This window comes from Dipodomys merriami, unplaced genomic scaffold (genome assembly GCF_024711535.1).
Source record: "Dipodomys merriami isolate MVZ:Mamm:240054 unplaced genomic scaffold, mDipMer1.0.p SCAF_12, whole genome shotgun sequence".
NCBI lineage: Eukaryota > Metazoa > Chordata > Mammalia > Rodentia > Heteromyidae > Dipodomys > Dipodomys merriami.
Window position 1 is genome coordinate 32,963,884 of NW_027202493.1, and position 27,684 is coordinate 32,991,567.

Sequence of the window (27,684 nt, forward strand, 5' to 3'; positions counted from 1 at the left end):
CACTGTCTCGGAGGAAAAATCTTTCCATTCGGATTTCTGTGCATTAAGTATTTGTCTTAAAAATCAATCAATCAATCAATCTATCTATCTATCTATCTATCTATCTATCTATCTATCTATCTATCTATCTATCTATCTATCTATCTATCTATCTATCTATCTATCTATCTATTTCATGTCCCTTTTAGCCTAACACTTGAGATGTGTAATAGTTTGGTTTGGAGATGGGTCATTTAGAGGAGCAAAGTCACTTTGGAATGCAGGACATTTGAGGGAGAGGGCTTTCTAGGATGAGTTCATCTTTCTTGCTGTCGTTTTTATTGTACTGATAAAGTACTATGTGATTTTTTTTTTGTTTCTTTTGTATGTTCTTCCCCCATGATATAACCCCTGTTTTTACTGTATTTGATTCCGGTGCCCTGCATCTTGTATACAGATTTTTCTGATTTGGGGAGGGGAAGGGAAAGAAAAAAATGCTGAAATAAGGATATAGGATGACCCATTGTAACAATGAGATGTACAAGTCACTATGTTGAAAATAAACTTTACAACTTTGCAGGGGGAGGGGAGGAGTTGGAGAGGTGGGGAGGGAAGGGATGGTAGGGGAAAAACAAAGGAGGGGGGAACAAGGCTCGATAGGAAATGTACTCATTACCTTACTCATGTAACTATAAACCCTCTGTACAGTATCTTTACAATAAATAAAACCACAGTTGGACTCTTGAGAGGCTGAATTTCCAGAATAAGAGAGGGAGCTTCAAGAGGAGGGGAGGGCAATTCAGTGTCCTGGATTTCTGTTCCCCACTGGGCTCCACACGAAGCTTGAGCATTATGACTTGGCAGAGGGCATCCATGACCGAGAAAAACTGAGTTGAGGCTTGATTGGGAGGAAGATAGAAGAGTAGGCTCAAGAGCACTTACGTCTTTCAATGCAATTATAAAGGTACTAGACATTATCATGGGAAAGTTAGAAAACAGCATGGTGAATAAAACAATACGATCCATTTCAGATCTGATGACTCAATGAACTCTTGGTAACATTTGATGTATTTCCTTCTAGTATGAATATGTTAGTTGGGTAATTTATTTCCTGTAAAATTAGCATCATGTATATTATTTGTAGCTACTATACTGTAGTGCAACATTATTAACAGTTTGGTATCCAATTCCCAATATGACCTCTGAACACACTGTTTATATGTGGCCTCAGAGCTTTACTTCCCTTTCCTTAAAAATGTCCCTTTTATCTGAGAGGGGCCATATTTTTCAACTTTGAATGTTTTTGCTGGTACTGGAGCTTGAACTCAGAGCCTCACACTCTTGTTTGGAGTTTTGGCTCAAGACTAGTACCCCACCACTCAAGCTACACCCCCTACTTCTGGCTTTTTGCTGGTTAATCAGAGATATGAGTCTTATGGACATTTCTGCCTGGGCTGCTTCTGAACCACATTCTTCAGATCTCAGCCTCCTGAGTAGCTAGATTTATAAGAAGGAGCCACTAACTTCTGGCTTTCAAGTTACTCTTATTTAGGCATGGTGCGATGGAAACTTGAAATTGCATTATCATGTATCCTTATGTTATAAGGCACCAAATAGCTAAGGTGAATATAGTATATTTTTATTTACTTATTTGTTTTTGTTGGTCGTGGGGCTGCTTGAACTCTGGGCCTGGGTACTGTCCCTCAGCTCTTCAGCTCAACGCTAGCGCTGTACCACTTGAGCCACAGAGCCACTTCTGGTTTTCTGGTGGTTTAACAGAGTTAACAGTCTCATGGATTTTCCTGCCCGAGTGGGCTTTGAACTGCGATCCTCAGATCTCAGCCTCCTGAGCAGCTAGGATTACAGGCATGAGCCACCAATGCCCAGTTATAGTATATTTAAAAACAAATGGTTGAGTGCCACTTTGGGTGGAGACAGGGCATCTGCAAATATTTCCAGTTAAATATTACACATCAACTAAGACTCCTAGCCATAAAAGTAAGTACTCAGCTTTCTTCTGGAAATGTAATTAAGCATTACCTTTACCAAGAGACGAGTGTAGCAAAGTAGCATTATCCTAATGCCTAAGAATGTGACACTGTGTTAGAGCCAATACTTACAAGAGAAAAAAAATCCTAAGAATATATCAAAATGTTATTCCTTAGTTAAAAGTTTCACACTTCAGGAAGTTCCTTGATTGGACTTTCCACTTCAGGGAGGGGTTGTTTTCAAAGGGATCCAACAGAAACACTGGTACTGTAAAGTCGTCATCACATTGTATTAATGAAGAGATCATATTTGCACAAGCACCAACTGTAGAATCAGGGTCAGAATTGCTTCTATAGTCTGTATTGATTACTCCTGAATGGGCTGGGTGACTGTGTCTTTGTCTGTCTTTGTTTCTCTTTCCCTTTCTCTGAAATTTTATAGAAATCCGGAAAGACTAATTTCTGCCCCGTGTTTTTCCCAGTGTTATTTTGAAGGTCCCTCTGCTTCCATATTTTGCATTTTCCCTGTTATTGGATTGAATTGCTATTGACATTGAAGACAGTGAAAATCTTTTAACCCAAAATGGAGATGGTACATAGGGAATCTCCAGAGTTAAAAGTAGAATGGTTTATCTTCTCAACATTAAACTGGGATAGAAAGGCATTTAGATTGTACTGAATCTAATTTGGGGATTGGGTTTATGTATGTGAGCATGTGTGGATCTGTGTACGTTCTTGTGCATATCTGTGCATGATCTTGGAGATCAGATGATTGACTATTCAAAGACCATGCTTTCAACATTCATTTCAGTGCCGGCACCCAGCATTTCCCAATACCTTGCAGGTGTTTAATAACAGTGAGGAAATCCAAAGCACACCAGATTTTAAGATGCATTTGTGTATATTGAAGAACTTTCTCATAATTATTTGATGATTACATTCTTCGGCTACTTATCATATATTTTGCCATAGGCCATTTTGCTTCACTTTTCTTTGTCCTTCATGTTTCCTTTTGTCTACCAGGTAAGGCTCAGGCTAGATTAGAACCTAGACAACCCCCTGTATTCTAATGTCAAAGAGTAATATAGTGAGATCTTGAACCCTAGCTAGTAGAGGTTAAAGGATGGAAAAATGTTCAGTTTGCTAAATTACACAGTCCAAGCCACACACTGGGGTTTGAGCTCTGGTCCAAGATAAACAGGACAGGAAGGGAGTAACACAGAAGGCCTCAGCCCTTCATCAAAAGTCTGGCATCTGATGAGGGGTGTTAACATGTCAAGTCTACACACCTTGAAACAGCAGCGTTACTGCACTGACATTGCTGACAGGCTTTGCAAATGTGCACTAGAGAATGAACGTGTCCCACTAGTCCTTCCAAAGGTCCCATTTACTCTACAAGGTATATAAGCACCAAGCCCCGCTTTAGACTGTGGGGAGAGAGGGAATCCAAGGCCTAGCTTTCAATGAGCTTACATTATAATACTGGAGGGAAAGCAACACAAATAACCAGAAGGCAAGTACATACACTGTCAGAAATAATTATGTGCTCTGTGATAATTAAAGGGGATGCTTTCCTGGAGTGTGGTTGGGTGGCTACTTTAGGATGGGTGGTCAGGGAAGTAGCTGAGATTTGAAAGGCAAGAAGAAGCCAGTTATTAGAAGAACATTCAGGGAGTAATAGAATATTCCAGGTGAGGGCACAATTTGTATTGATTATTTGTGCCTGGGAGAACCCATAAGGAACTTCCAAATATAGAAGTCCTAATAGAGTTGAGTCACTGATAAAGAGTGATCAAGACTGCTCTTTTCTTCCCTCTCTGACACACATGCTCTCCCATTCCTGCATATGCCATGAAGAGATATCTGTCTTATTTTGAATATGCTGATTGCTCTGAAGACACAGCTTTGCTTTGTCCGCCTAGAATTAGACTGACACCAAAAATCCTGCTATATGGGCATGAAAGAGGTTATGAGATATGCTCTCTTTTGAGACAAAATTTGCGGAGACAGTTGTGTCTAATAATTGGTGTGGACTCAATGAGAAAGAAAGGAGCAAGGTTATAAAATGCAATTATTTTGGAGTGCCTACTTTAACCTAAAATTACTTTTCCCTTCCTTCCTTTCCTTCTCTTCCTTCCTTCCCTCCCTCCTTGCCTCCTACCTACCTACTTCCTTCCTTCCTTCCTTCCTTCCTTCCTTCCTTCCTTCCTTCCTTCCTTCCTTCCTTCCTTCCTTCCTTCCCTCCCTCCCTCCCTCCTTCCCTCCCTCCCTCCCTCCCTTACTTCCTTCCTTTTTTCCTTCCTCCCTTCCTTCCCTCCTTTTTTGGTACTGGGATTTTAAACTCAGGACTTCATATTTGCTAGGCAGGTGCTCTGCATGGAGTCATGCCTCTAGCTCATTTGAACTAGTTATCAATGAGACAGAATCTTGTTTCTTGCCTGGGTAGACATATGAACTGTGCAATCTCTATTTCTCACTTCCTACATAGCACAATAGCTTGGGTGACAGGAGGCACATTCAACTGTGTACTTTTGTATTTTTCTGCCAAAGCTGGCTTGGAACTGTGATCCTCCTGATCTCAGCATCCCATGTAGGTGGAGCTCAGACACGAGCCACTAGTGGGAACCTGGCTCCATTTTTTTTTTTCCTTTAAGGTAGGAAGTAATGATGCTGCCTTTTTCTTTAGAGATTGAGAGAGGGCAATTGATAAGAGCCATTGATTTTAGTGTGGAAAAAATATTTTAAAACATTTTATTATCATTCTTCCTGTCATATGGGCATGGACTTTTATGGCAGTGTCTATAGTTTTGGCATTAGGGTGGCAAATAATCATAATTTTATCTGCTGAGCTGACAATTCCTGGGTTCACAGAGTTGCTCATGATTTCACCCTACAGTCATTTCCCTTTCTGTTATTAATTGTTTTCTCTCTGTGTGTATCTTCTATTTCTCTCTCTCATAAGACAGAAGACCCCACAATAGAAAGACATTAATGGGATTTGAAAATAGCACTTTTATTTACTTATTGTTTGATTGGATAGAGAAGGTAAGCTCATTAGAAAAAAATCACTGCATGGCTGGGCACCGGTGGTTTATGCCTGTAATCCTAGTTACTTGGGAGGCTGAGATCTGAGAATCACAGTTTGAAGCCAGCCTAGGCAGAAAATTCCCCAGGATCCTCTTATCTCCAATTAACCACTCAAAAACCAGAAGTGGTACTGTGGCTCAAATGGAAGAGCACTAGCCTTGAGCATAAAGAATCTTAGGGACAGTGCCCATGCCCTGAGTTCAAGTTTCACAACTGACAAAAATAAAAAATCATGGCATACTTTTCTGTATGTTTTTCAAATCAACCACTGAGTTGAACACTCCCAGGATTTCCTCCCATTGACTGCATTTTCAGGCCTTTAAAGAACTGTTTTGTGTTATTTGGAAAACCCAGAATGGTTCACACTGAGCCCAACATTTAATTTGAATCTTCAGGCATCATTTGTAGAGAAAGAAGTGGATAAGTAGGCAATAAGTTAGATTTACATCTGTTCCCATTTTGCTGACAACACATATGATGTCATGATGCTTTCTTGGTAGTGTCACAGATGATTATGAATATTGGCCACCGAGTCACAGAACTAATGTTTTTTTTGTTTTTGTGTTTTTTCTCCTATAGTCCTTGGTGATTTTCTGGTCTCCCAGCAGGAGGTAAGGCAGTCTGCAAGGCCACTGTGCAGCGCCTCTGGCGATTATCAAATGACCTGCGTTTGGTTATGTTCAGCTGGCACTTGAGGTGCCATGTCAGAGGCAGACACTGGGGCTATAGGAAATGGACTGGCTGCCGCCATGACACCAAGCCAGAAACTCCCCTTGATGGCAGGAAGGACAGACCCGAAGGGAGGTCTGGGGTACTAGCAAGTCTACTGATGATGAATGTACTGTTGAGGATTTGTATTAGATAACTGAAGATGTTATCTAATAACAGGGCTTAGAGAAGTGTTTATGATATTTATATCCCTTCATGACAGTTTTAAATCCCCCCCCACTTTGTATGATCATAACTGGAGCTTTTTTTAAAAATGACACTTTTGCCAGGTACCAGTAGCTCCTACCTGTAATCCTAGCTATTCAGGAGGCTGATATATGAGCGTCAGGTCCAAAGCTCTCCTGGATGGAAAAGACCATGAGACTCTTTCTCCACTTAACTAGCAAAAAGGCTGAAGTGGATTTATGGCTCAATTCGTAGAGCCCCATCCTTGAGTGAATAAAGTTCAAGCCTCAGTAGTGGCACCAAAACAAACAAACAAAACAAAAATCAAAGTCAAAACAAGAACAAGATCATTTCTACAAGTATTTAACAAATTAAATACAATGACCAGATTAACTTCTTTCAAGAACAAGTACTTTACTTTGTATTACTTTCCCCTTCTAATTATTTCCTACTAGGTTGATTTGGAATGATAAACATTAAATATCATAAAACTCTCAGGGATGAACTTCTTTCTATCAAAGGAAGTAAAAATCACAGGGTGATGGATAAAGATGAAAGCAAACCATAGATTTTCCACAGCTGATGATAAAACAACAAATCTCATGATTTGAATATGACATACCATAATGTTTTCTTATCAGTGGATGCAATGGGTAAAGAAAGAGCAAACCTTTTCAGACCAGACCAAACCAGTAGGCCAGATAACCTCAAGAGGGCCAGACACGCAGAACATTTTTCTTTAATTGCCTCTGCATTATTTGAATTGTCACATCACCATGCACTGATTTTATAATGCAAACAAAGCATTATATTTTAATTATTTAAAATTTTCCCAACCAAGAAAAAGTTTTAAAAAAGATAAAGTGTCATCCATCATGTACTATATTCTACCTGGCTAAAGGCAGGTAATTATACAATATGAAAACTGTGAAGCAAAGCTCTAGGGAAATATGTAGACACTCAAAGATTTGACAAAAAAAAAAAGAACAGTAATAAAATCTACTTTAGGTAAATACTGCTTCTCGGCCGCCAGATTTTGTGTTACATGCTTGTTCTGCCTTTTCCCTTATTTCCTCCTTTCAATCTCACACTATCATCTCTTTTTATTGTCTTATTATACATCGGACATCTGACTCGTAAACACATTATAATGTTACTCTTCACATTTGTGCCTGAGCTACCTGTCCCCTTAATAACCACAAAATTGTTCTGCCTGTATTTGTAGACATGCCCCCGTCAGACAAACAGGTATCAGAGCTAAAAACTACAGAATTGTTCAGATGCCCGAGATAAGAAGAGCTGTTAAGGACCGTTAACAAGTTTTCATGTTTACTCTCCCTTGATTTATCACCAATTCATGATGGCTTGTTATAGTAGATAAACTTCACTTAATCAAGAACCAGTCAAGTACCACTCATTAAACACATCACCCTTTCTTTCCCAGGAAAGCAGGGACCTGTCTCATGAAGAGCATTACAAACACATATTTAAAATACACAGAGGAAAGAAGTGAATAGTGGACATTAATTTGACGGCTGGTGCTATAAGTAAGTCTCTTTTATGGCTGCTATTTTCTTTAAAAGCGTATTTTGCCTGTTGAAGCTCTCTACATAGAGCCAGGACATAGGTCGCTTTCTCATTATTTAATGCAACTTTAGTCAGTAGCTCTATCATATTAAAAAAAAAAACAACCAGAAGAAAATAAAAAATTACGTGCTGGGTAGATTTTTGAAACTATGACATGAGATTGTTCAGAAGACTATTTTTTTTATGACACTCTGCCCATTTGTTAATTAAAAATGTTTTGGGGGTTGGTTTGGTAAATAATAGAGGAATGTCAAAATGTAAGGTTATTATTCTAATGTAAGCACGTCATAATCATTTCTCCTTTAACAAGTGAGCCGATCATAGAAAGAACATGGAATGCTTAGGACTAGGGAAACAAAGAATAATACCTATCATCTAGGGATTTTTCTTGCACCAAATCACAAACACCAGACCTTATGGGGGAAATACAAGGGAGTTTCCTAGGTTTGGGCCAATCGAGTGCCTACACATTCTAAATAGCTCATGCATTTTGACTGACCTGTGTCAGAGCAGTAACTCAAGTTACTATGATAGAACGTTTTGAGTTCACTTATTTCTACTTCTCTCTGACATTGTAATGGTTCCATTTTTAATAACTCTGCTGCACAGTGCCAATGGAAATAGCTCATGCAAGCTTTTCCATCCTTATCATCCTAAGAAAATATCAGAAATCAAATAGGAAGGTGGAACTATGCAGTTCCCTGGGATTCTGGAGCCAAGTCACTGGAGTTGAGAAGAGTACTCTACTCTTCTTCCTGACAAGCCTATCTCTGGTTTCACTCCTTCTGCCAGGATCTACACACTGAATTTCCATGCTCAGATTTGACTTGTCTCCTCCTATCTTTATCAGATCTCCTTACTGAGTGCTATAATGAAAATATTTGGTCATATTTTACTAGAGGGCGCTGAGTTCACCTAGCCACCTTTTTCATCTTTACTGGGAGCAGTTACACTCTTGGCTACAAGTTGGAAGGCCATGGAACTCATGCATTATTTTCACATTCAAAACTAGTTACAGCCTTTAATAAAAGGAAGATTTAACTGAGCTTCTCATTCCCTCCCTCCTTCCCTCCCTCCTTCCCTCCCCCCTTCCCTCCCTTCCTTCCTTCCTTCCTTTTTTTTTTTGAAGCATCCCCCTTAAGATCCAGGCTTCATCAGTAAGGGAAAACTTGCCTGGACAAGTTGCCCTGTAGTTGAATTCTGTAAAAAAAAAAGTGTTTTCTAACCAGAGAGGAAAGTAGCAGGAGTATGGAAATTATTGTAGAAGTATGCAGAAGTACTCACAGTTTTGGTTTGGCAAGCAGGGGCGGTGGCTCCTTGGTGGGTGAAAGCAGGACCGCTGGTGTCGGAAGAGATTTATTAGCGTTGGCCTTGCCATTCATCAGTCCATTCATTCCATGGCCGGGGTGGACTCCGTTGGTTTCCCTCTCGGCAGAACTGAATTGCATCTGAAGGGCTGCCATGCTGAGTCCTAAGTCAGGGCTGTTCACCTGCTGGACCTCACATGGTTTCTTGGATGCCAACTCAAAGTTGCTCGTCTCCAAGATTGGAGGGGGCGGTGGAAAGTGCTGGAAGTGGTCATTGTTGGCATATCCCAATGAGTCGTAGCTACAATTTTCAGTGTTGGCTAGGAAAAGGGAAGAAAAGGGAGATGCTACCAAGTCATTTCTCGCCATCATAGGTCTCCTGAGAATCCCTTGTGTCCTGTTCTTAGAGGGGGATGCTGCCCTCACTAGGTATAGAGTTGCCAGCTGGTAGGCCTGGCTTTTCCAGGATTACTTCAAGTGTCTCCCACCTGTCTCATTTCCCAGCTGAATTCAGACACAGAGAAACTACTCATCAATTCATTAACTCCAAATAAGACCTAAAGGTAGAACTTGGTTTAATAATAATAAAAAAAGACTACACAAAGAGTATCAACCAAAATGCTTTAACTTCTCACTTTTCAGTCCACGAGGCTCACTGGAAACCGATCCATGTTTGTGCATACTAGCTCAAGCTATAAAACATTTATGTGGATATTCATTTTATTTTAAAGTGAAGGAAAGAAAAGTGAAATGGATGAAATGTTTTCTACACCAGATATTTGTCACAGCTGTAACTAAATAGAAAAGAGGTGTTTTTGTTTGCTTGTTGTGGGTTTTTTTTTTTTTTTTGCCAAGTTCCTGTGACTCACACCTGTAATCCTAGCTACTTAGGAGGCTGAGATCTGAGGATCCCAGGTTGCAGCCAGACTAGACAGAAAAATCTAGGACATGATTACTCATTAATCTGCAAAAAACAACCTGGAAATGGAGTCGTGGCTCAAGTGGTAGAGCACCAGCCTTGAGCAGAAAAGCTAAGGAACAGTGTTAAAGCCCTGAGTACAAGCCTCAGTGACAGTGGAAGGAAGAAAGGAGACTTTATTTTGTTATCCACAATATTCTCTCTCTATGTATGTATAAATAAAAATATATGCATATATATATATATATATATATATATATATATATATATATATATATTCCCCTCACCTTTCCCAGATCTCAGCAGACCTTCTTTTATTATTGTTCTTTGAGCTCCCCACTACTGGCATAGCCACTTGATGGAATAGTCTTCTAGCCAACTGCAAATGAACATGCCCAATACACCCTACTCTATGACTCCAATGATGACCCTAGCATTTCCACGGAATGCCTACGGGAGTCCTTCATGTTAACCATTTCCCTTTCATTGCCTTTCTCAGTGGAGATGGAAAAGCATATACAATCTTCACTCTCCTTCAGCCCTGGAGCCACTTTTGGTCATGCCTCTGCTGCCACCTAGCCCTGAGTTCTTGCTCTTCCAGGAACCAAATGGCAATGGAGTTCTCCAACGCAGTCTCAGGCAGCAGACTTCCACTTACTGGTTCCCTGCCGTGTGTATTACTATGGGCCAGGCTTCATCAAGAGATTTAAAACAGAACAAAAACCCCAAAAACCCAACTCTGTAAGCTGACTAATCGAGATGGGCCAATCACCATAACTGAAGAAAGCTCATTAATAATAGTAGAAAATAGCCAAGTAAAAGAAATAATCAAAGCAACATGGTGTTTTAGGATGCCTTCCCTGGTGGTATGTTTTTTTGAGTTTAGAAAATGTCCATCTATTTTTGAGTATTGGTTGTAATATTCTAACATATTGCTTTATTTAGAAGTTATAAATTATCATTGAAGTTTGACTTTTAAGATCTTTATTGCTTTTCTGAATTACACTTCCTCCCTTCCTTCCTTCCTTCCTTCCTTCCTTCCTTCCTTTCCTTTCTTTCTTCCTTCCTTCCTTCCTTCCTTCCTTCCTTCCTTCCTTCCTTCCTTCCTTCCTTCCTTCCTTTTCCTCCCTCCCTTCCCTTTCCTCCCTCCCTTCTTTCTTTCTTCCTTCTTTTGTAATTCAGAACCTCATGTACCAGACAGGCACTCTATCACTTGTTACATCTCTTGTCCTACACTAGGATTTTATTGAATTTTTTTCCAGAAGTTTAGTGGCCCAGACTACAATCTAATTTTACCAGTGTCTCAGGACCTCATCCACTGGCATTTCTGAGAAGCATGACTGCACTCTGACTTACTAGATGACTTTCTAGGTGGAGAGGATTCCAGCTTACCACAAAGACTTAGAAAACCAGTTCCATTGTTTCCCCAAATGAGACTGCATTATTAAAAAAAACAACCCCCCCAAAACAAAACAGCCCCCAAAACGAGTGCCTTGTTATCCACAGTTCTGCCCCCTTTCATAGCCTTCCCCCAAAGCCTTTGTTTCAGATAAAACAGTTGATTGTTGGGGGGTAACTCCTGGAGGTACCACCAGCATTCCTAAAGGCTGACTGCTCCTGGGATAGTTGCTTTTGACATGTAGAAAGAGCACTGGGGAACAGAACCACATACCCGAAGTGACAACTAGTTGGGCAGTGCTGGTCACTGAGCCATACTCATTTGTTGCTGAGCAGGTAAAGATGCCAGCGTCTTCGGGGAAAGTCTCAGCGATGACAAGGGTGCAAATCTCCTCTGGAAGGGAAGAGAACAGGGTCATTCATCAGGATAAACCACTGAGTCTTTCTTTTCCAACCACTTTTTCCCCCCAAATCTTCTTAAGAGCAAGCATTTCAGCCTTCTAGAATAAAGCTTTCTTCCTTCAATTTCACTATCAGTGATGTAATGAAGAAATTCGTCTCAAAATATTGTCTAGATATCAGATGACATGTAAGTGTTTAGGGCTCTCTTTTAAATTCAAATTGAAGACCCTTGTTTTTTTCTGTGTGTGTGCTTGTACTGGGGCTTTAATTTAGGGCCTCTACACTGTCCCTTGGTTTTCTTCCTCACGAGTGGTACTCTACCACGTGAACCACAGCTCCAGTTCTAGTCTTTTGTGGATTAGCTAGAAGATAAAAGTTTCTTGGATTTTTCAGACCAAGCTAGCTTCGAACTTTGATCCTCATATCTCAGGATAGCTAGGATTATAGGTTTAAGCCACCTGTGAAACTTATTAACATCATTATTTAAAATGTAGAGAACTGTACACCTGCTTTATCTTCTGTTACTTCATGTGTTTGTACAAAGTTTGTATCATGCATTTGTATTATCTGTTCAAAATACAAATTTATGAATTTATCATAATACAAAGGTATCATAATATAATAGGTATAATACAATAGGTATTCAAAGGAAAAGAAAACTAATTCATGAAACTATGTTTGGTTTTATCTTTACAGACTCAAAGAAAAAGCTATCTTGAAAAAATGGCAGAAAGGGGCAAAAGAAATCCAGTCTTTGTGATTAGGGATAATTCTAGTATAGCTAACATTTGGCCAATTAAAAATACTGCATAGTCAACTAGACTTTTAGTCCATCCAGGAGCCTGAAATAAGTATAAGTACTAGACTTCTTTCTCTTTTTTTCCTTAGGAATGTTTAAATGGTCTATAAATCTTAATTCTATATTCTGAATTCTCAATTTTAATTTTCCATTTTAAATTTCAAGACATTTTTGAAAAATACTACTTTTTGGGGGTAGAACTTGTCTTGGACTTAGGTTACACACTGTGTTTTAGAGATTCAATATTGTGCTTCCATAAAGAAAACTCAAATCAAGGTTACATCCCATGAAACAGGAAGCTGCAGTGTGACGGATAGGAAAGCAATAAAAGCTCACCTAAGCTCACTTCAGTGTCTCCATCAATGACAAAGATTCCCTTGTCTCATGAGAGGTGCACTGTGGGAACTGGGAAAAACCCATGAACAAACCTGTGGCGTGTGATTGACACGTAGGTGATTTTGATATTTTAAAACCAGTGATTCTGTGTAGAGAGACTTAGGAAAACTAAAGTGCCGAAGAATGAACTGGCAGCTATGACACTCATTTTGCGTCTATTCTGCAGTTGGTCCTCATAAGCTCTAGCTATGATTTAATTTTGTATAAACTACAGCGAAGGTACTTGAAATCCTCAATGAGACTGGATAGCTTTTTTTTTTCTCGCATTTTTGAGAGGGACTGTTATGAAATTTTGTGTGGGTTTTCTTGAACATTTTGGATCTTGACTTTTATGGTGGTGTTCCCCAGACTTGTTTGATGATAAGAATCACCTGGAACATTTGTTAAATATGCTGATTTCCTAGTCTTCTGTTCTCCTCGAGAGAGGATGATTCAGTAGATCTGGGTTGGGGCCAAAGAGTTTTAACCAATATGTTTTCCAGATGGTATTTTTTACCTTGTGCAAAATATAGAAAAGTTTGTCCTAAAAAGTGGATTTTTAAACCTTTTAAAACTAGAACTCACAGAAGGAAATTCATTTCATATTCAACTCAGTCACATGTAGAGGTATTAGGGGTGTGTGTGTGTGTGTGTGTGTGTGTGTGTGTGTGTGTGTGTGTGTGTATGTGCGTGCCCACATGCACATGTGTATATGCTATGTTTTAGTCTATTTAAGAAAGGATAATTGCCACTCACTGTATGATTGGTCAAGCAGCTAACAACACTTCCTGTAACATCTGCTATAGTTCCAGGTTCAATAACTGTCCATTAATCATAACTATTTGACAAATGAAGAAAAGGCTTTCAAGATGCAGGTTGAGGAGGTACTTCTACATTTAAAGGACACAACTTTTTTTGATTAAAAGCTTCACTAAATAGAAGGAAAAACAATAGAATAACAGAGAGCATGAGGTAATTCTGTGTTTTGACAATACTGTACACAGTTATTGGCTTTCCAATTAAAGAGGAAGATAGAAAGTGTGGAAATAATTCAAGTTGGAGTTTCACCTAAGATTAATCATTTGAGAAGTAAGATGTAACTGGAGGGGTGCAAGGGACTGGGAATGTTTTAATTGAATTCATATGGTTGTAGAGGGAGTTAAATGTAGACTTAACTGGAGAAGGGTAAATAAAACTTAGGATATAAGTACTCTCAGGGATTTCAGAGTGAGGGGCTCAAATCTCTTATTTCTTCAGGATTGGTTCAAAGGAATTCTCTCAAGGCCATGGCCAATTAGTGCTACAACCCAGATGCTAAAGGTAAGTCACCCGCCTCCCACAGGCATATGGTTTTTTTCCCCCAGTTGTTTTGCATGTTTTCCTAGCTTAGACACAAGGAACTTGGAGGGAAGCAAGGGACTGGAAGATTTAAGCCCTCCTACTCAGTCTCACATGCTTCTGTAAACATTACATTTTCAGAGATTTTTTTTTTAATTTTCTAAATTGGACTTGGTCAGATTTTATCACCTACATGTGGTTTTAGGATAAGAACTTTCCATGAAGGCATGTATCACAACTACAGTGGTACCCATACAGTGGGTACCTTGGTACCCATAGGTACGTGATTCCAGGGAGATTACATTGAAGAAAAATATCACACGCTTGGGACATTCTTTCCCCCCAAATGTTACTCAACTTCCACTAAAGACATGCTACCTTTCAATAAATTGAACACTCTCCCTTGATGCCTTAAATTAAGTACTTTACCTTTTACTTTGTCTTTTGAGCAACATTTGCTTTCAGCGAGTAGATTTTTTCACAGAAAACACACAGTGGGTCCCACAAACATTTTAACAATGTCAAGCACAATTAGGGACTGACCCAGAGTCTCTCTGAATCAAACTGAGCAGAGGGCTTAAACATTTTTGTAACTTGTTTTTAGTTATTTATTTTTATATTTTTTATTGTATGTGGTCAAAACTGTGAGTGATAATCTGTAAAGAAGGTGAGCTTAGTATATAACTAATCAGTAAATAATTCATTATACAGTTTGTTCATTTCTGGTTCCTTGACTGGAAATAATCTCTGACAGCTGAGACCATTTGTAGTGTTGATGGTTATCTATTCTCAGCATTTAGCACACCTCAGGTTCTCTGTAACTATTTTTAATAAGTGTACAAATGAAATTTGAATTGGAGGAAGGTAATAATGTTTGATTTACAGAAAGCCTATTGTCTACAGAATTTCAGACTGATTTTCCTCCAAGCATACTTTGTGTATTTCTAATTTGATTGAGCAAAAGTCATTTTATATGAATATTCAGGAATTGCATGTATAAAATAAGATATAGAAGACCTGATATAGCTAGTAGATAACCAACTCCACATCTAGAGAAGACTTTTTAAAAACAGAGAAGGAAAAAGTATCGTATATTATTTTAGTGATACAAACATTGCTAGACTATAGTGCTTTTTATTGGTTAAAATTTTAGTTTAATGCCTCAAAAGTTATTTGGCTTTTCTTGTCTAGGGTCATTCGCCCTTCCCAGGAGCAGGTTTTGTTCAGAGAAAGGTTCACTATAGCTTGTATGGTCCTGACATTATAAAATGAAGAAAGCCACGAGGAAATGAGATGAGCCAGGATGTAATATTGAATTTTCATCTGGTAGCATCTTACTTGAACAAAGACCATTAAGACATCTGTAAAATAAATTCTGGTAAGGAGTGGAAGTCAGGAAATGACTATTCATGTCAAATAAAGGGAGTTGGGGCTTACTGGTCTGTAGTAAAGAATTGTCTCCAGCATAAGTGGAAAACTTTAAAGTTATTAATAACTTTAATTATGATCCATTTTAATCCAATTTTCCTAAGTTTGATTTCCTGAGGTTTTTACTTGAGGGCATATAATAAATTACTAAGTCAGAAACTATTTTTATTGGTACTAAATTCTTTGCTTTTTTACAGTTGCCTAAAATTTACTTAGTTATAGTATTGTCTCCCAGAAGGCAGGCTTGAATCTCATTCAAGTCCTTGGATGTACTTAACACTTGGCTAAATACAAACAAAACCCAATTTTATTATTATGTTGTTGTTTTTTTTTGCAGAAACTCATAGGAAGAAAGTCAGGAGGAAGCAGGGATAAGATTACTGGGTCTCTTAGGTTTTTGAGGAGACATTGCTTCCTTCAAAGCAATTTATTTGCGGGCAAATGTAATGTTTGTATTGATATTTAATAAGAACTTTAAAAAAAATGGTAAACTCCATCATATAGGAAGATGTGTGTTTAAAAGGCTGGTGGCTCATGCCACCAACTGCCACCCTAGCTACTCAGGAGGCTGAGATCTGAGGATTGCAATTAGAAGCCAGCCTGAGTAGAAAAATCCAAGATTCTTATCTCTAACTAACATAAAACTAGAGCGGAAATAAACATAAACCTGGAACGTCAAGTGGGGCAGCTTTGGTGGAAAAGTTAGGCAAGATCAAGAGGAGCTGAGTTCAAATGCCAGTACTGACATGTATGCACACATGCACACATTCACACACATGAGCTCTGAGTATCTATGAAGTCTAAGACATAAAATACTGCTCATGCTTTAGAATGACTACTGTATCCTCCCTAGTTAATATTCTCTTTTTGAAATAGTGATCCTTCGATTTTCTTTATATGGTCACCATCTCCTCTGTATGTATCCTTAAAGAAATGTGCTCTCTACTTTTAGAAAATAGGGTAACAAGTCAAGTACTAATGGTTTGCACTTGTCATCCTACCTACTTGAGAGGCTGAGATCGGGAGAATCAGAGTTCAAGCCCAGCCTGAGCAGAATATTTCCTGGGAACCCTTTTCAACCAATACTTGGGCACTATGGCACATGCCTGTCATCTTAGCTATGTGGTAGGATGATTTCTGGTGGCTCTTGGTTCCAGACCAGCTCACTCAGAAAACTCCATGCCACTCCATCTCCATGGAAGAGAGTTGGACTTAGTGGTGAATATCTGTTGTTTGAACTATGATGGGAAGCTTACAATAGCCAGATGGCAAGCCCAGAGTGCTGCCAGGAGTACAGAAACAAACAGAGCAAAACAGGGGTAGAGGTATAACGCAGAGATAGAGTATCTGCCTAACAAGCACAAAGGAAGGAAGAAAGAAAATCAGATAACAAGCATACTGTCTAGGGCCATTAACTAGTCTCAACTTGTAGAAAACCTGCCTGGGTCTCTGGGTAGCCAATGTCACAGGTGAGTCCCAGGAAATACAATCTTGTCTCGGTGAGATGGTCTGCTGGGGCTGAGTGTGGAAAAGAAGCTGACTATCTAGCAGAGATCGTCGGTGGCATAGACATCACTGTATCGTCTATGTCTAAACACAACAAGGCCCACTTCTAAAGCTCAGAACACTGCTGTGGGGAAGCAGAGTGTCTTGGGCAGTGGCATGAACATGCGCAGGACAACCAAGGTGGAATAGCAGCTCCTCCAGGTTTTATCATCTCAGTAACGGAGGGAAAGGGCGAACTTCTCCGGGAGTCACTCTGTTGCAGCCTGCACTTCCCCTCCACACCTGAGGCCCCGCTGCTGCCCTGCTGGGGATTCTCTCCTGCTCCCTGCATCTTCATCTTGCTTTTTCTGAGACCCCTCTTTTATGGTGGTAGAGCACATCTCCCACCAAGAGTGGTGGAGGAACTGTTCTGAGACCGTGCCTGTCTGAAAAGTTCTTCAGACTCCATCTTCACACAGCGCCCAAGACTGGACTGTGGCTAGATTCTGGGTTGGGAGTAATTTTACTTTTGACCTTCTGAAGGTTTGACTCTCTTGTCTCACGTGTCTAGTGTGGCTTGGGAGGATGTGTAGGCCTTTCTGATCACAGTTTGAATATAACCTAATTCCTCCCTTCCCCCCCCCACCCCAATGGGGCATTTATACAATAAGCTTCCCTTCCTAGGTATTCTGAATTTCACAGTGATTGCTGAATTTATTTCAAGCATTATATATTAGGAATTTTTTTTCCAACTCTGGAAATGGACAGGTTTCAGTAGGGGCATGCTTTTGAAAACGTTCTTTGATAATCCCATCTCTTCCTCTTCTTTCTTTTCTTTTCCGGGAACCCTAGTTACCCATGCGTCTATGCATCTATGGTCTTTGCAGGCTGGTTCTCTGGTTTCTGTAACTTTCTAAAATCTGTTTTTCTCTTGGATCCGTTCTTTGTCTTGTTTCCCCTGTATTTTATAGGCTATGTTACCAAATTTTCCATTCTAAAACCTCCTTATTCCACCCCCCCCCCTTTGCCCCTTTGCATTGTTCATCATAGTTCTCGGTGTTCATTCTTAGATCACCAATTTTATTATCTGAGGACAGACTTTACAGCTTTGCCTTCTCTCTCTTTCTCTCTCTTTGCAAATCTGCATTCTCCAAGTTGCCTGCAGGAGAGTTGCTTGCTCTCTTCTTTCTCACTCATGTTAGAAGCGTAGCTCAGATGGCGTTAATCTGTTTGCCTGCCTGGGCTCGGAGTGGAGAAGACTCGCTTGTCAGTGATGGTGTTGCCTGTAGCACAATGTGTCTTCGGAGGAGAAACTCCTAAGTCACAACTTTGCTTCCCCCTTCCTTCTCTGCAGGTGCTCAGATTGCACAGAGAAGAGTCCTTCAGTCTCTGTCCAAGAAAGTCATTCTAGGGCTGGGAAGGTGGTTCAGTGGTGCTTGCCTTGCATGCATGAGGCCCCACATAAACAGAAAGAGCCAGAAGTGGTGCTGTGGCTCAAGTGGTAAGCGCTAGGCTTGAGCTGAAGAGCTGAGGAACAACGCCCAGGCCCAGCGTTCAAGCCCCATGACCGACAAAAAAAAAAAAAAAAAAAAAAAGGGTAACATTTTAGAAGCTCCACACAGGAAAAAAAGGCCTTCAGCATTAGAATTCACTCCATTTTCCTTTGGATATACATGCTAGAGTTCCTTTAGTCTATCTAGTCCTTCTTAGATCATGGGAATGTTAAGTATCTCAGCGAGTTTTTCAAAAAATGATGCTACAACACAAATCACTATACCTAATATTTCCAAACAACTGAATAGGATGTCTGAAAGAAATAGGTACTGTTTGGAAAAAATATATACTTGCCACAAAAGGAAATGTTTGTTCATTTTTAAATAACCATAATTATTTTCTATTGGTTGAATGCCTTCGTTGGGCCCTGGATATCCTCTCAGTGTCAGACTGGACATGGTCAGGCTTATTTCATAGTCCCCATAGATCTTTTCATGCGGTCTTTGCTTTATTTCATTACACGTCAATCAAAAGCTCAGTTTTAGGGCTGGAGGGGTGGTGCAGGTGACTGTCTTGCCAGCATGAAACCCTGACTTCAATCCCTAGAGCCATATTCCCAAATAAACACAAACAAATGAAAGATGTCAATTTCACAGAGATCGGATGTTACAGAGAGAGAACCGCCATCCTGTTGTAAACTGGAATTATTTTCAGCTAGTCATATATATGGCTCATCCTCTCAGATGTCAGATATCAATATGTTGAAACCTATGAGAGCCCTCCTGTCAGAATGGAGAGGCACCACAGCAACTCTGCTACTTCATCACATAGTTTGGGAAGCACAGGATGTATATACTTTTGATCCACTCTTCATCCTAGTCTTGAACTTGCATTTCTATTTTATAAATGTACTGATTTATAGCTATCTCAACAAATATTCTTATCATTGCCCCCCCCCCACAACTCAGCCTCTTGGTATTTTTAATTGTGTAGAATTTATTTCATATTCAGAATCACTTTATCAAGTCTAGAATGGGCCACAGTGGTGATCATAACACAATAAGAGATACTGTACTTTTCTATGTATAATTCTCTAACCAGTAAGATACTTTTTGGGGGGGGTGGTTTTCATTTTGCATGCCATTAGACAATGTTATAGGAGTAACTCAATACAGTTTGTGGCTGTTTCCAGACAGCTGAGTAAGCGCCTGAGTATTAACATCTGTCAAATGAGTCTTCTGTAACCCACCCCTCAGACCAGTCTTTGAAGGATTCAATCAGTATAAAGACAGTGTCTCAAAAGAAGGCTGGGGCAGGTAAGATGACAAAGGAGGTTGGTCTGAAGTAAGCCGGCTAGCTATGAATTCACAAAGCAGTCTGAGAAGATTTGTGCTGCAAGCTGACTTCTGTCTAGACAGAGAGGGGAGTGTAAAACGCATTAGACAGATACAACACAGTAGTGACGCGGAAAACCTGCTTCCTTTTCACAAATGTGCTGGAAGGCATCTGCTACTTTCTTCTTTATCTAAATATCTCGTTCTAATGCAGCACTAGCTAGGTATTTTTAGACCTTAAAAATATCGTGCCCATAGATAAAGGAAGAAAAGAAAAAGGAGATAAGGAGAATGAGAGAGTGGACTGGAGAAAGAAAGAGGAAGGGAAGGAAGGAGGAAAGTTGTGGGGGCTAGATATACACAGAGAGAAGAGAGAGCAAACAAAACAAAACAAACAAGACAAAGCAAAAAAACCCAGTGACTCTGACAGAAGGGAAGAGACGGCAATAAAATTTGAATGCTTAAATATTTTTCCTGCATTTCAAAGGCTATTTGGAAAACATTTGGAAAACATCACTGACCCAGTCCTATAAAATTTATCTTCGGCCCCAGATGGACTGTATTCATGTGTCATTTTTGTTCTTTCTAACAAACAGTGGCTAAAGACCAGTTATTAGAGAAGCCTGCTCCTGCAGACTTTGTCTATGGCTGAGTACATCAGTGGGTTCACTAGGTATCGTGATGATCAGGTCATTGAAGAAAGTAAACTCTGAAACATGATCTTTGTTCACTCTGACATGGAACTTCGGGGTCAATGTAAGGAAAATATCAAGCCATTAGCAAAGGAATCATACCTCATTGTGTGAGGCATGCTGCAGTTTTGTTTCAATACAAATCTGCTTTCAAATTTGTTCTAAAGTTTTTATGCATGACAACTCACAAAAGCAATGATTGGAGTTTCACTATTTTGTGTTGTTTAAAAATATGGCTATGTTGCTGGGTGCTGGTAATCCTAGCTACTCAGGAAGCTGAGATCTGAGGACCGTAGTTTAAAGCCAGCCCAGGAAGAAAAGACAGTGAGACCCACCAATTATCCACATGAAAACCAGAAATCAAGCTTTTCCTCAAAGTGGTAGAGCTCTAGCCTTGAGCACAAAAGCTCAGGGACAGGGCCAAATCCTGAGATAATGACAATGGATATCAAGATGATAAGCAATGGGTATTATGAATGTGCTCAGGATACAAAATGTTACATCAAAATAGCCTCCACAGTCTGGGAAGCTATGAAAGTATTTTTTTTTTGCCAGTCCTGGGGCTTGAACTCAGGGCTTGGACACTGTCCCTGAGCTTCTTTTGCTCAAGGCTAGTGTTCTACTACTTGAGCCACAGTGCCACCTCTCTCTCTCTCTCTCTCTCTCTCTCTCTCTCTCTCTCTCTCTCTCTCTCTCTCTCTCTCTCTCTCTCTCTCTCTCTCTCTCTCTCTCTGTTTGGTACTAAGGAATTGAACCCAGGGCTTCATGCATGCTAGGCAAGCATTCTACCACTAACCACATTCCCAGTCTGACGACTCTATTTGATGTGGCAACTGACACACTGCTTGGGATGTCATGCTCTAGTTGTAATTCAGAGGCCACGCATCAATTCCAGTTATTTTCCTTGGATATTGAGTAGCATCTTTTAAGCTTTGGATCCTAATAGATGCATTCTCTGCTTTTAAAGATCCCATGCTTGGACGCAACAGAATCAGGGATGATCAGAGCATTGTGACCTACAGGAGCCCACAAGGAAGCTTCAAGTTCCCAAGCAAAGGTCAGGTCAAGGTCATGATTCCCAAGGAAGGTTTGAGCAAGATTTGCTTGACCCAGAAGTAGAAACAGTAACATCATCCTTTGTATGTTACCCTTTATTAAGAAGCACATGAAACTGTGGCTTTGCTCATGGAAAAAATAATCCCAAGTAAACAAATAATACCAAGAAAACAATACTAAATAGGGCATACTATGAATACCTGGCCAATTTTTTTTTTTAGTCCATGAGGAGTCATAAACAGATAGAAGTTGGAGACAGGGCGATGGCAGGCCCCCATGGATCTCAGAGCATGCTGATGAGGTCAGATGACCTGGTAATTAAGAGAGATTCTCCATGCTTGTAGAACAGTTAAAGTTGATGGCTCATGGCACATAAATGAGACATGCGTGGGGTCCACTCTCACACATCGTAGGCGGCTCTCATTCAAGGCACATTCTCAGCCACGCTGCCTCTCTGTTAGTGGGTTTTTGTCCACAGAAGTACGTAGCAAGCAGAGAGCTCTTTTCTACTGGAATTTTAAGGAGGAATTTTTTTTCCATCATTGGCTTAGTTGCTTTTGGAATATGAAAGACTATATTTTAGAAAGTCTTTAAGTCACCGAATCTGACCTTCTTGTCTAAATGGCACTTAATGTTTTACTAATAGAGAAGCTGAACACAATGCCTGATCCATGATAAAGAGTATTGTCTCCAAGGGGGGGTTTCATATTTCCAGGGTATTGCCAAAACATTGTTTCGTGTATAACTTTAAAACAGAAAACAAAGAACTATTGAAACCCAAAAGATACATCTTCCCTTCCCACCCCCCAAAGAAGAAAATTCTTACCAGGTTCAGCTGTAGATCTGGGTTCTTTTGGTCACAGGAGAAAGAAAATAAATCAGAAAAGAATATTAGGATAGTGTTCTATTAAAATGAACCTACAGCTCTCTTCTTGTTGTCTAGTGTAGAACACATTATAGACAATTTCTACAAGAGAAAGTTCCAGCGACAATGTATAAATGTCTCTTCCTATAAATATAACAAGTTGAGTTCCAGGAACACTTTAAAGTATTATTTAAAGACATAGTTGTTAAGTGGATTATGGACTTGTGAACTTTCTAAAATTATTTGCCTGACTTTGAGTACAAATGTGAAACCTTTTTTTCCCCTCGTCTGTGGGGCTTGAACTCTGGGCTTGAGCTCTTCAGCTCAAGGCGAGCGCTCTACCACTTGAGCCATAGCACCACTTCCTGTTTTCTGGTAGTTTATTGGAGATAAGAGTCTCATGGACTTTCCTGCCTGGGCTGGCTTTGAACCGTGATCCTCAGCTCTCAGCCTCCTGAGTAGTTAGGATTAACAGGTGTGAGCCACCAGTGCCTGGTGTGAAACTCTTTCTAAAGAAAGAACATAGAACTTGTATCAGATTCAAAGGCGCCTCAGTTTTAGTTTCCTGGGCCCTGTTACACAGTGCCTTATTGACTCTTGTGCTTTTCGAAAATAGACATCAACTCATTTGAATTGATTTTCAATCAGCATTTCTCTCTGTTTTCCCTGAAATCAGATGGACTGGGATAGTCAGGTGGGGAGATGCAGTCGTGTCCCCTTACTTTTTTGTAGAATTCGGAAGTCTGGAGAGTCTTGGATCTCAATTCCTTGGCGGGACCACTGCACCTGTAGAGGGGGCGCCCCTCGAACCCGGCACTCCAGGACGACCACCTGGCCCTCCGAGGCTGCCGTGTTCTGCAGCTCCTGAAATTCAAGCAAAAGGCTTTCCCTTAGACGGTGTATTCTTAAGCAGTTTCACAACAGAGATATAATTTACAGACCTCAGTCCCCAAACAGCAAGCAAAACAAAAATCCCTGGCAGAGCTCGTATCCAAACAATTACCTTTAATAAATACCTTTAAGCTATTCATAATTTCTTCATCATGAATGAGTGATGCTTACCACCGTAGGCTCTGAAATACATGTGGCCTATTTATAAATTTGTATTGACTATTTCTTACCTTATTTAATGGAATTAAAGGTCAATGAAACTCTTTGGCAGTACTGGGGGTTTGACTCGGGGCCTTGCTTCTGCTGAGAGTACTCAGCCCTCTTCCCTTTCCTTTTCCTTTTCCCTTTCCCTTTCCTTTATAGGATCTTGCATTTATACCAGGGCTGGCCTGGGTCACATATCTATAGTTCTCATATTGTTGGGCCAACAGGTGTATGTGCCACTATATCCAGCTTTTTATCGGTTGAGATGAGATCTCATGAACTCTTTTGCCTGGGCTGGACAATCTCTTCCTTCAAGTAGCCAGTATGACAAGCAGGAGCTATCCCTCCTGGTAACTTGTTACTTTTTCTTTACATTTAATAAGCTGGTGGAATGTGAGTTTCTTAAAATAATTACACAACAAATGACTATAGATCTTTAGAAGAATCAAATAAGACAAGAAAGAAAAGCCATTTGTTTTCATAAGCTCCAACCTCTTCATGCACTCCCCCTTTATCTCTGCTCAACTTGTTTTCCGTGGCAGCTTTATGAAGCTAAGGGGTTTGGGTAAAATAATCAAACATCTGTACTTCCACACTGACCTTCATTTCCTCCTTCCTTACCACTGCCTGTTGCTTTCACGCTCCTCCAACTCTAGACCAATAAATTTTTACAATCTAAAAGATTAGAAATTAATTTGGCTTCATAGATGCAACGTGGTAAGGCTTTAGGGATTGTTAGGAACCATTAGGATCTATGTCCTCTCTTTCCCTTCCTCCTCTAAGTGGGAACTTTAACCTTTTTGATGATATAAACTTGTAAGCAGAGGACCGGATCAAATACAAAGCATATAGACCTCTTTAAGTAATTGAATCATGATACAATAACTCATCTGTACATAAAATAAAGCAAAAAAAAATCCCCTCTCTCATATTGGAAGAGTGTGTGGACTCCTGATACGTTTTTTTGTGGGTGTTCATTTTAATTGTTTGAGGGAACAATAGATAATCACAACTTCTACAGCCCATGAGAAAAGCAAATGTGGAAACAAATGGCTTGTAGCAAGTGTGTTAAAGCACAATGAAAATTCTGAAAGTCTGCGATGTTGGCAGTGACATGGGAAGTGTAAGGGGAAGTCTGATTTGACATTTGGTAAGAATTTTGGATTTGAACTCAGGGTCTTTATGCTTCCTAGGCAGGGATGCCACGGATTGACCCAGGCTTCAGACTTTTATGTTCTGCTTATTTTTGAGATAACGTCTCAGAGTTTGCCTGGGGCCAGCCTAGACTGGAATTCTCATGGTCTCAGCCTTCCGTGTAGTCAGGGTGACAGGCAAAGACCATTTTGCCTTGCTTTTAGTTGAGAAAGGATCTTTACAATGCTTTGTCTGAGCTGGCCTCAAATCTTTATCCTCTGGAACACTGCCTTCTGAGTAGCTATGATTATATCTACTCTCTCTCTCTTCTTTTTCTTCTCTAGTAAAGCTTACATAAAATACCAACTACTGATTTCATTTCTTCTCCATTCTTTTTATTTCCATTCTTATTTTTAAGTGTAGAAAGATCTCTGGCTTAAAATTAAATTTTGAAAAAAAAAATTAAAATGTTGACTTTGTGATGGGAGCCAAAGAAGAAATGACTTAGTGGCTCAAAGCACCGTTTCACCCACGGGGTCCAGCGTCTATGGGCTGAGCTGTTAAATATCTCCAGTAATGTCCAGGCACCCAAATATTTTTCATGCTTGAGCTTTCAGGCACCAGAGGAGACTGATTTATTCCTAAGACTATGTAAGGTTTTTGGGTTTTTTTGAGAGGAGGGTATTAGAAAGTCAGCAATGCAAAAAATGGGCATATATCAAAGAATGAAGGCAGACCAAAGTCTAGCTATTATTCGAGGACACTTGGCTTCTCTTGTAGAGTGAACACACAATATAAACACACGCGCGCGCACACACACTTATCTTGACAAAAGTCCTGGCTAATCACAGTGAGCCAGTAGAAGGGCCTTCTGGCATATACGGAGAAGCTCTGAAAACACCGAGCATTAAGTTTCAGAGTTTGTGCTTAGTAACATGGTTCACCCATTCATCATCCACTCAGCGAAGCATCTGGGAGTCCTCAACAGTTTTACTTTTTTGTTTGGTGAGAGTTAGTGCTTGTCTTTTTGTGCTTTTCCTCTTCTATTTGTTATTAGTATACATTAACTTGTACATTACAAAAGGATGGTTTCATGGTGATATGTTCATACAGGCCAATACTACAGTATACGTTAATCATATTTACATTTCATTCTTTGTCTGTTATTCTTGGGTGTTTCAGCACACACAGACACACACACACACACACACACACAGACACACACACACACACACACACACACACACTTCTATCCTAGATCGTGTCTAACTGACTTTGTAATTCCTCAGAGGCCCTGAGGGAAGATGTGCCCTGTGGAAGGGGCTATCTGCTGACCACGTGTGCATCTTTGTCAGAACATCCAGAGCACCACAGTTCACACCAGCTCTCTGGCAGGAGGCAAGCCCTTTAGTGTGCCGGGCCGGCAGGCAGAAGCTATGGCTTTGCCTTGGACTGGGTGTGCAGCTGAAGTTACCTTTTCCAGAGGAGTATGAGGAACTGCCAGGATCATGGCCAAGAGAAAGAAACAAGGTGCACAAGGGAAGTGGGGTGTGGGTGTGTTGCGGGGTGGGGAATGGGAGGTGTATTTATCCTATAGCTTGGGATTTCCTAAAAATTAATCTACGTAAAAATATGTCTATTTAGTTTTAGCCTTTTCAAGCTACATTGTTAGCACCCAGAACACTATTCTTTTGGGAAGAAGAAAAGATAACTAAAGATCTGGACATTAGTGGTCCATGCCTGTAATTCTAGCTTCTCTGGAGGCTGAAATCCAACATGACTGTGGTTCCAGGCCAAGTAGAAAACGCTGCAAGACTTACCTTCAAAATAACCAGCAAAAGCCAGCCTGGAGGTATGCCTCAAGTGGTAGGATTTTGATTTTGGATTTTTGAAATATTTACACACACACACACACACACACACACACACACACATATTTTGGGAATGCCCAAAAGCCAAAAGTGGATTTTTACAAATGTTTCGTAAATGTTATATGTTATGCATAGTTTGAATAAATATATGTATGTGTGTGTGTGTGTGTGTGTATATATATATATATATATATATATATATATATATATATATATATATATATGAATTTTTGTCAATTGTGGGGCTTGAACTCAGGGCCTGGGCACTGCCTCTGAGCTCTTTTGCTCAAGGCTGGCGCTCTACCACTTTAAGCTCCACTTCCAGTTTTTGAGTGGTTAATTGGAGATGAGAGTCTCCTGGGGAGTTTTGAAGGCAGGCTGGCTTCAAACTGTGATCTTCAGATCTCAGTCTCCTACGTGTCTAGGATTATAGATGTGAGCTACCAGTGCCTGGCAGAAGGTAAATTTATACAATATTTTGAGTTCATCTATGTTTTGTCTGCAACTTGGAACATGAGGTAAAGTGTGGATTTTCCATGTCAGCATATAAAGAGTATTGGATTTTGGAGCATTCTGGATGAGGGATTCTCAACCTTCATCATAATTAGTATTCATTTAGAAAGTCTATATCTCATAGGACAAGTCCCTTTCCTTTTCAAGCATGACTTTGCTTTTTGTTGTTTTTTTCTTCTCTAGCAGAGCCCTGGCTATAACTGATGATTTAAAAAATTCCTCACATTTTTAAAGAATCAGTTTACTAAATTCTATACTAAAAAATAAACCGAAATTTTAAAAAGCCTATTGGGATTTTTTTAAAGCAAGATTTGTACTAACTGTATAATCAAGGAGTAATGACTTTATGGTCTTTCAGTCTACAAGAATGCTAGATCTCGCTATTAATTTGGTCTTTCAATACAACTTCCAATGATGTTTCATAAATTTCCCTGCAAATAGAAAGAAGAAGAAAAGAGAAGAGAAGAAAAGAGATATGTTTCAGGATCTTAGGAAAATAAAATTACCCAGTATTTTTTGAAATAGGTGAAAACTTGTTAGATATTGCAAGCAATTTCCTTGGGACAGGCAAGGAAGGTCTTAATACTGTATGCGTCTTATTTTTCTTTATCTCACATCCCTGTCTCTCAGAACTTTCCCAGGGC

At 39.9% G+C, this 27,684-nt stretch overlaps 1 protein-coding gene across 3 annotated transcripts in view; it reads right to left on the bottom strand.

Moving 5' to 3' along the window:
- Nucleotides 1–27,684, bottom strand: part of Palld (palladin, cytoskeletal associated protein) — a 333,844-nt gene that overhangs the window by 152,877 nt on the left and 153,283 nt on the right. For all 3 annotated transcript variants that reach the window (XM_070016512.1, XM_070016511.1, XM_070016513.1), the window contains exons 7-10: nucleotides 23,150–23,291; nucleotides 22,389–22,412; nucleotides 11,434–11,553; nucleotides 8,820–9,162 (exon numbers count right to left, since the gene is read on the bottom strand). In XM_070016512.1, the coding sequence (XP_069872613.1) occupies nucleotides 8,820–9,162; nucleotides 11,434–11,553; nucleotides 22,389–22,412; nucleotides 23,150–23,291 (629 nt within the window). The remainder of the gene's footprint in view (nucleotides 1–8,819; nucleotides 9,163–11,433; nucleotides 11,554–22,388; nucleotides 22,413–23,149; nucleotides 23,292–27,684) is intronic.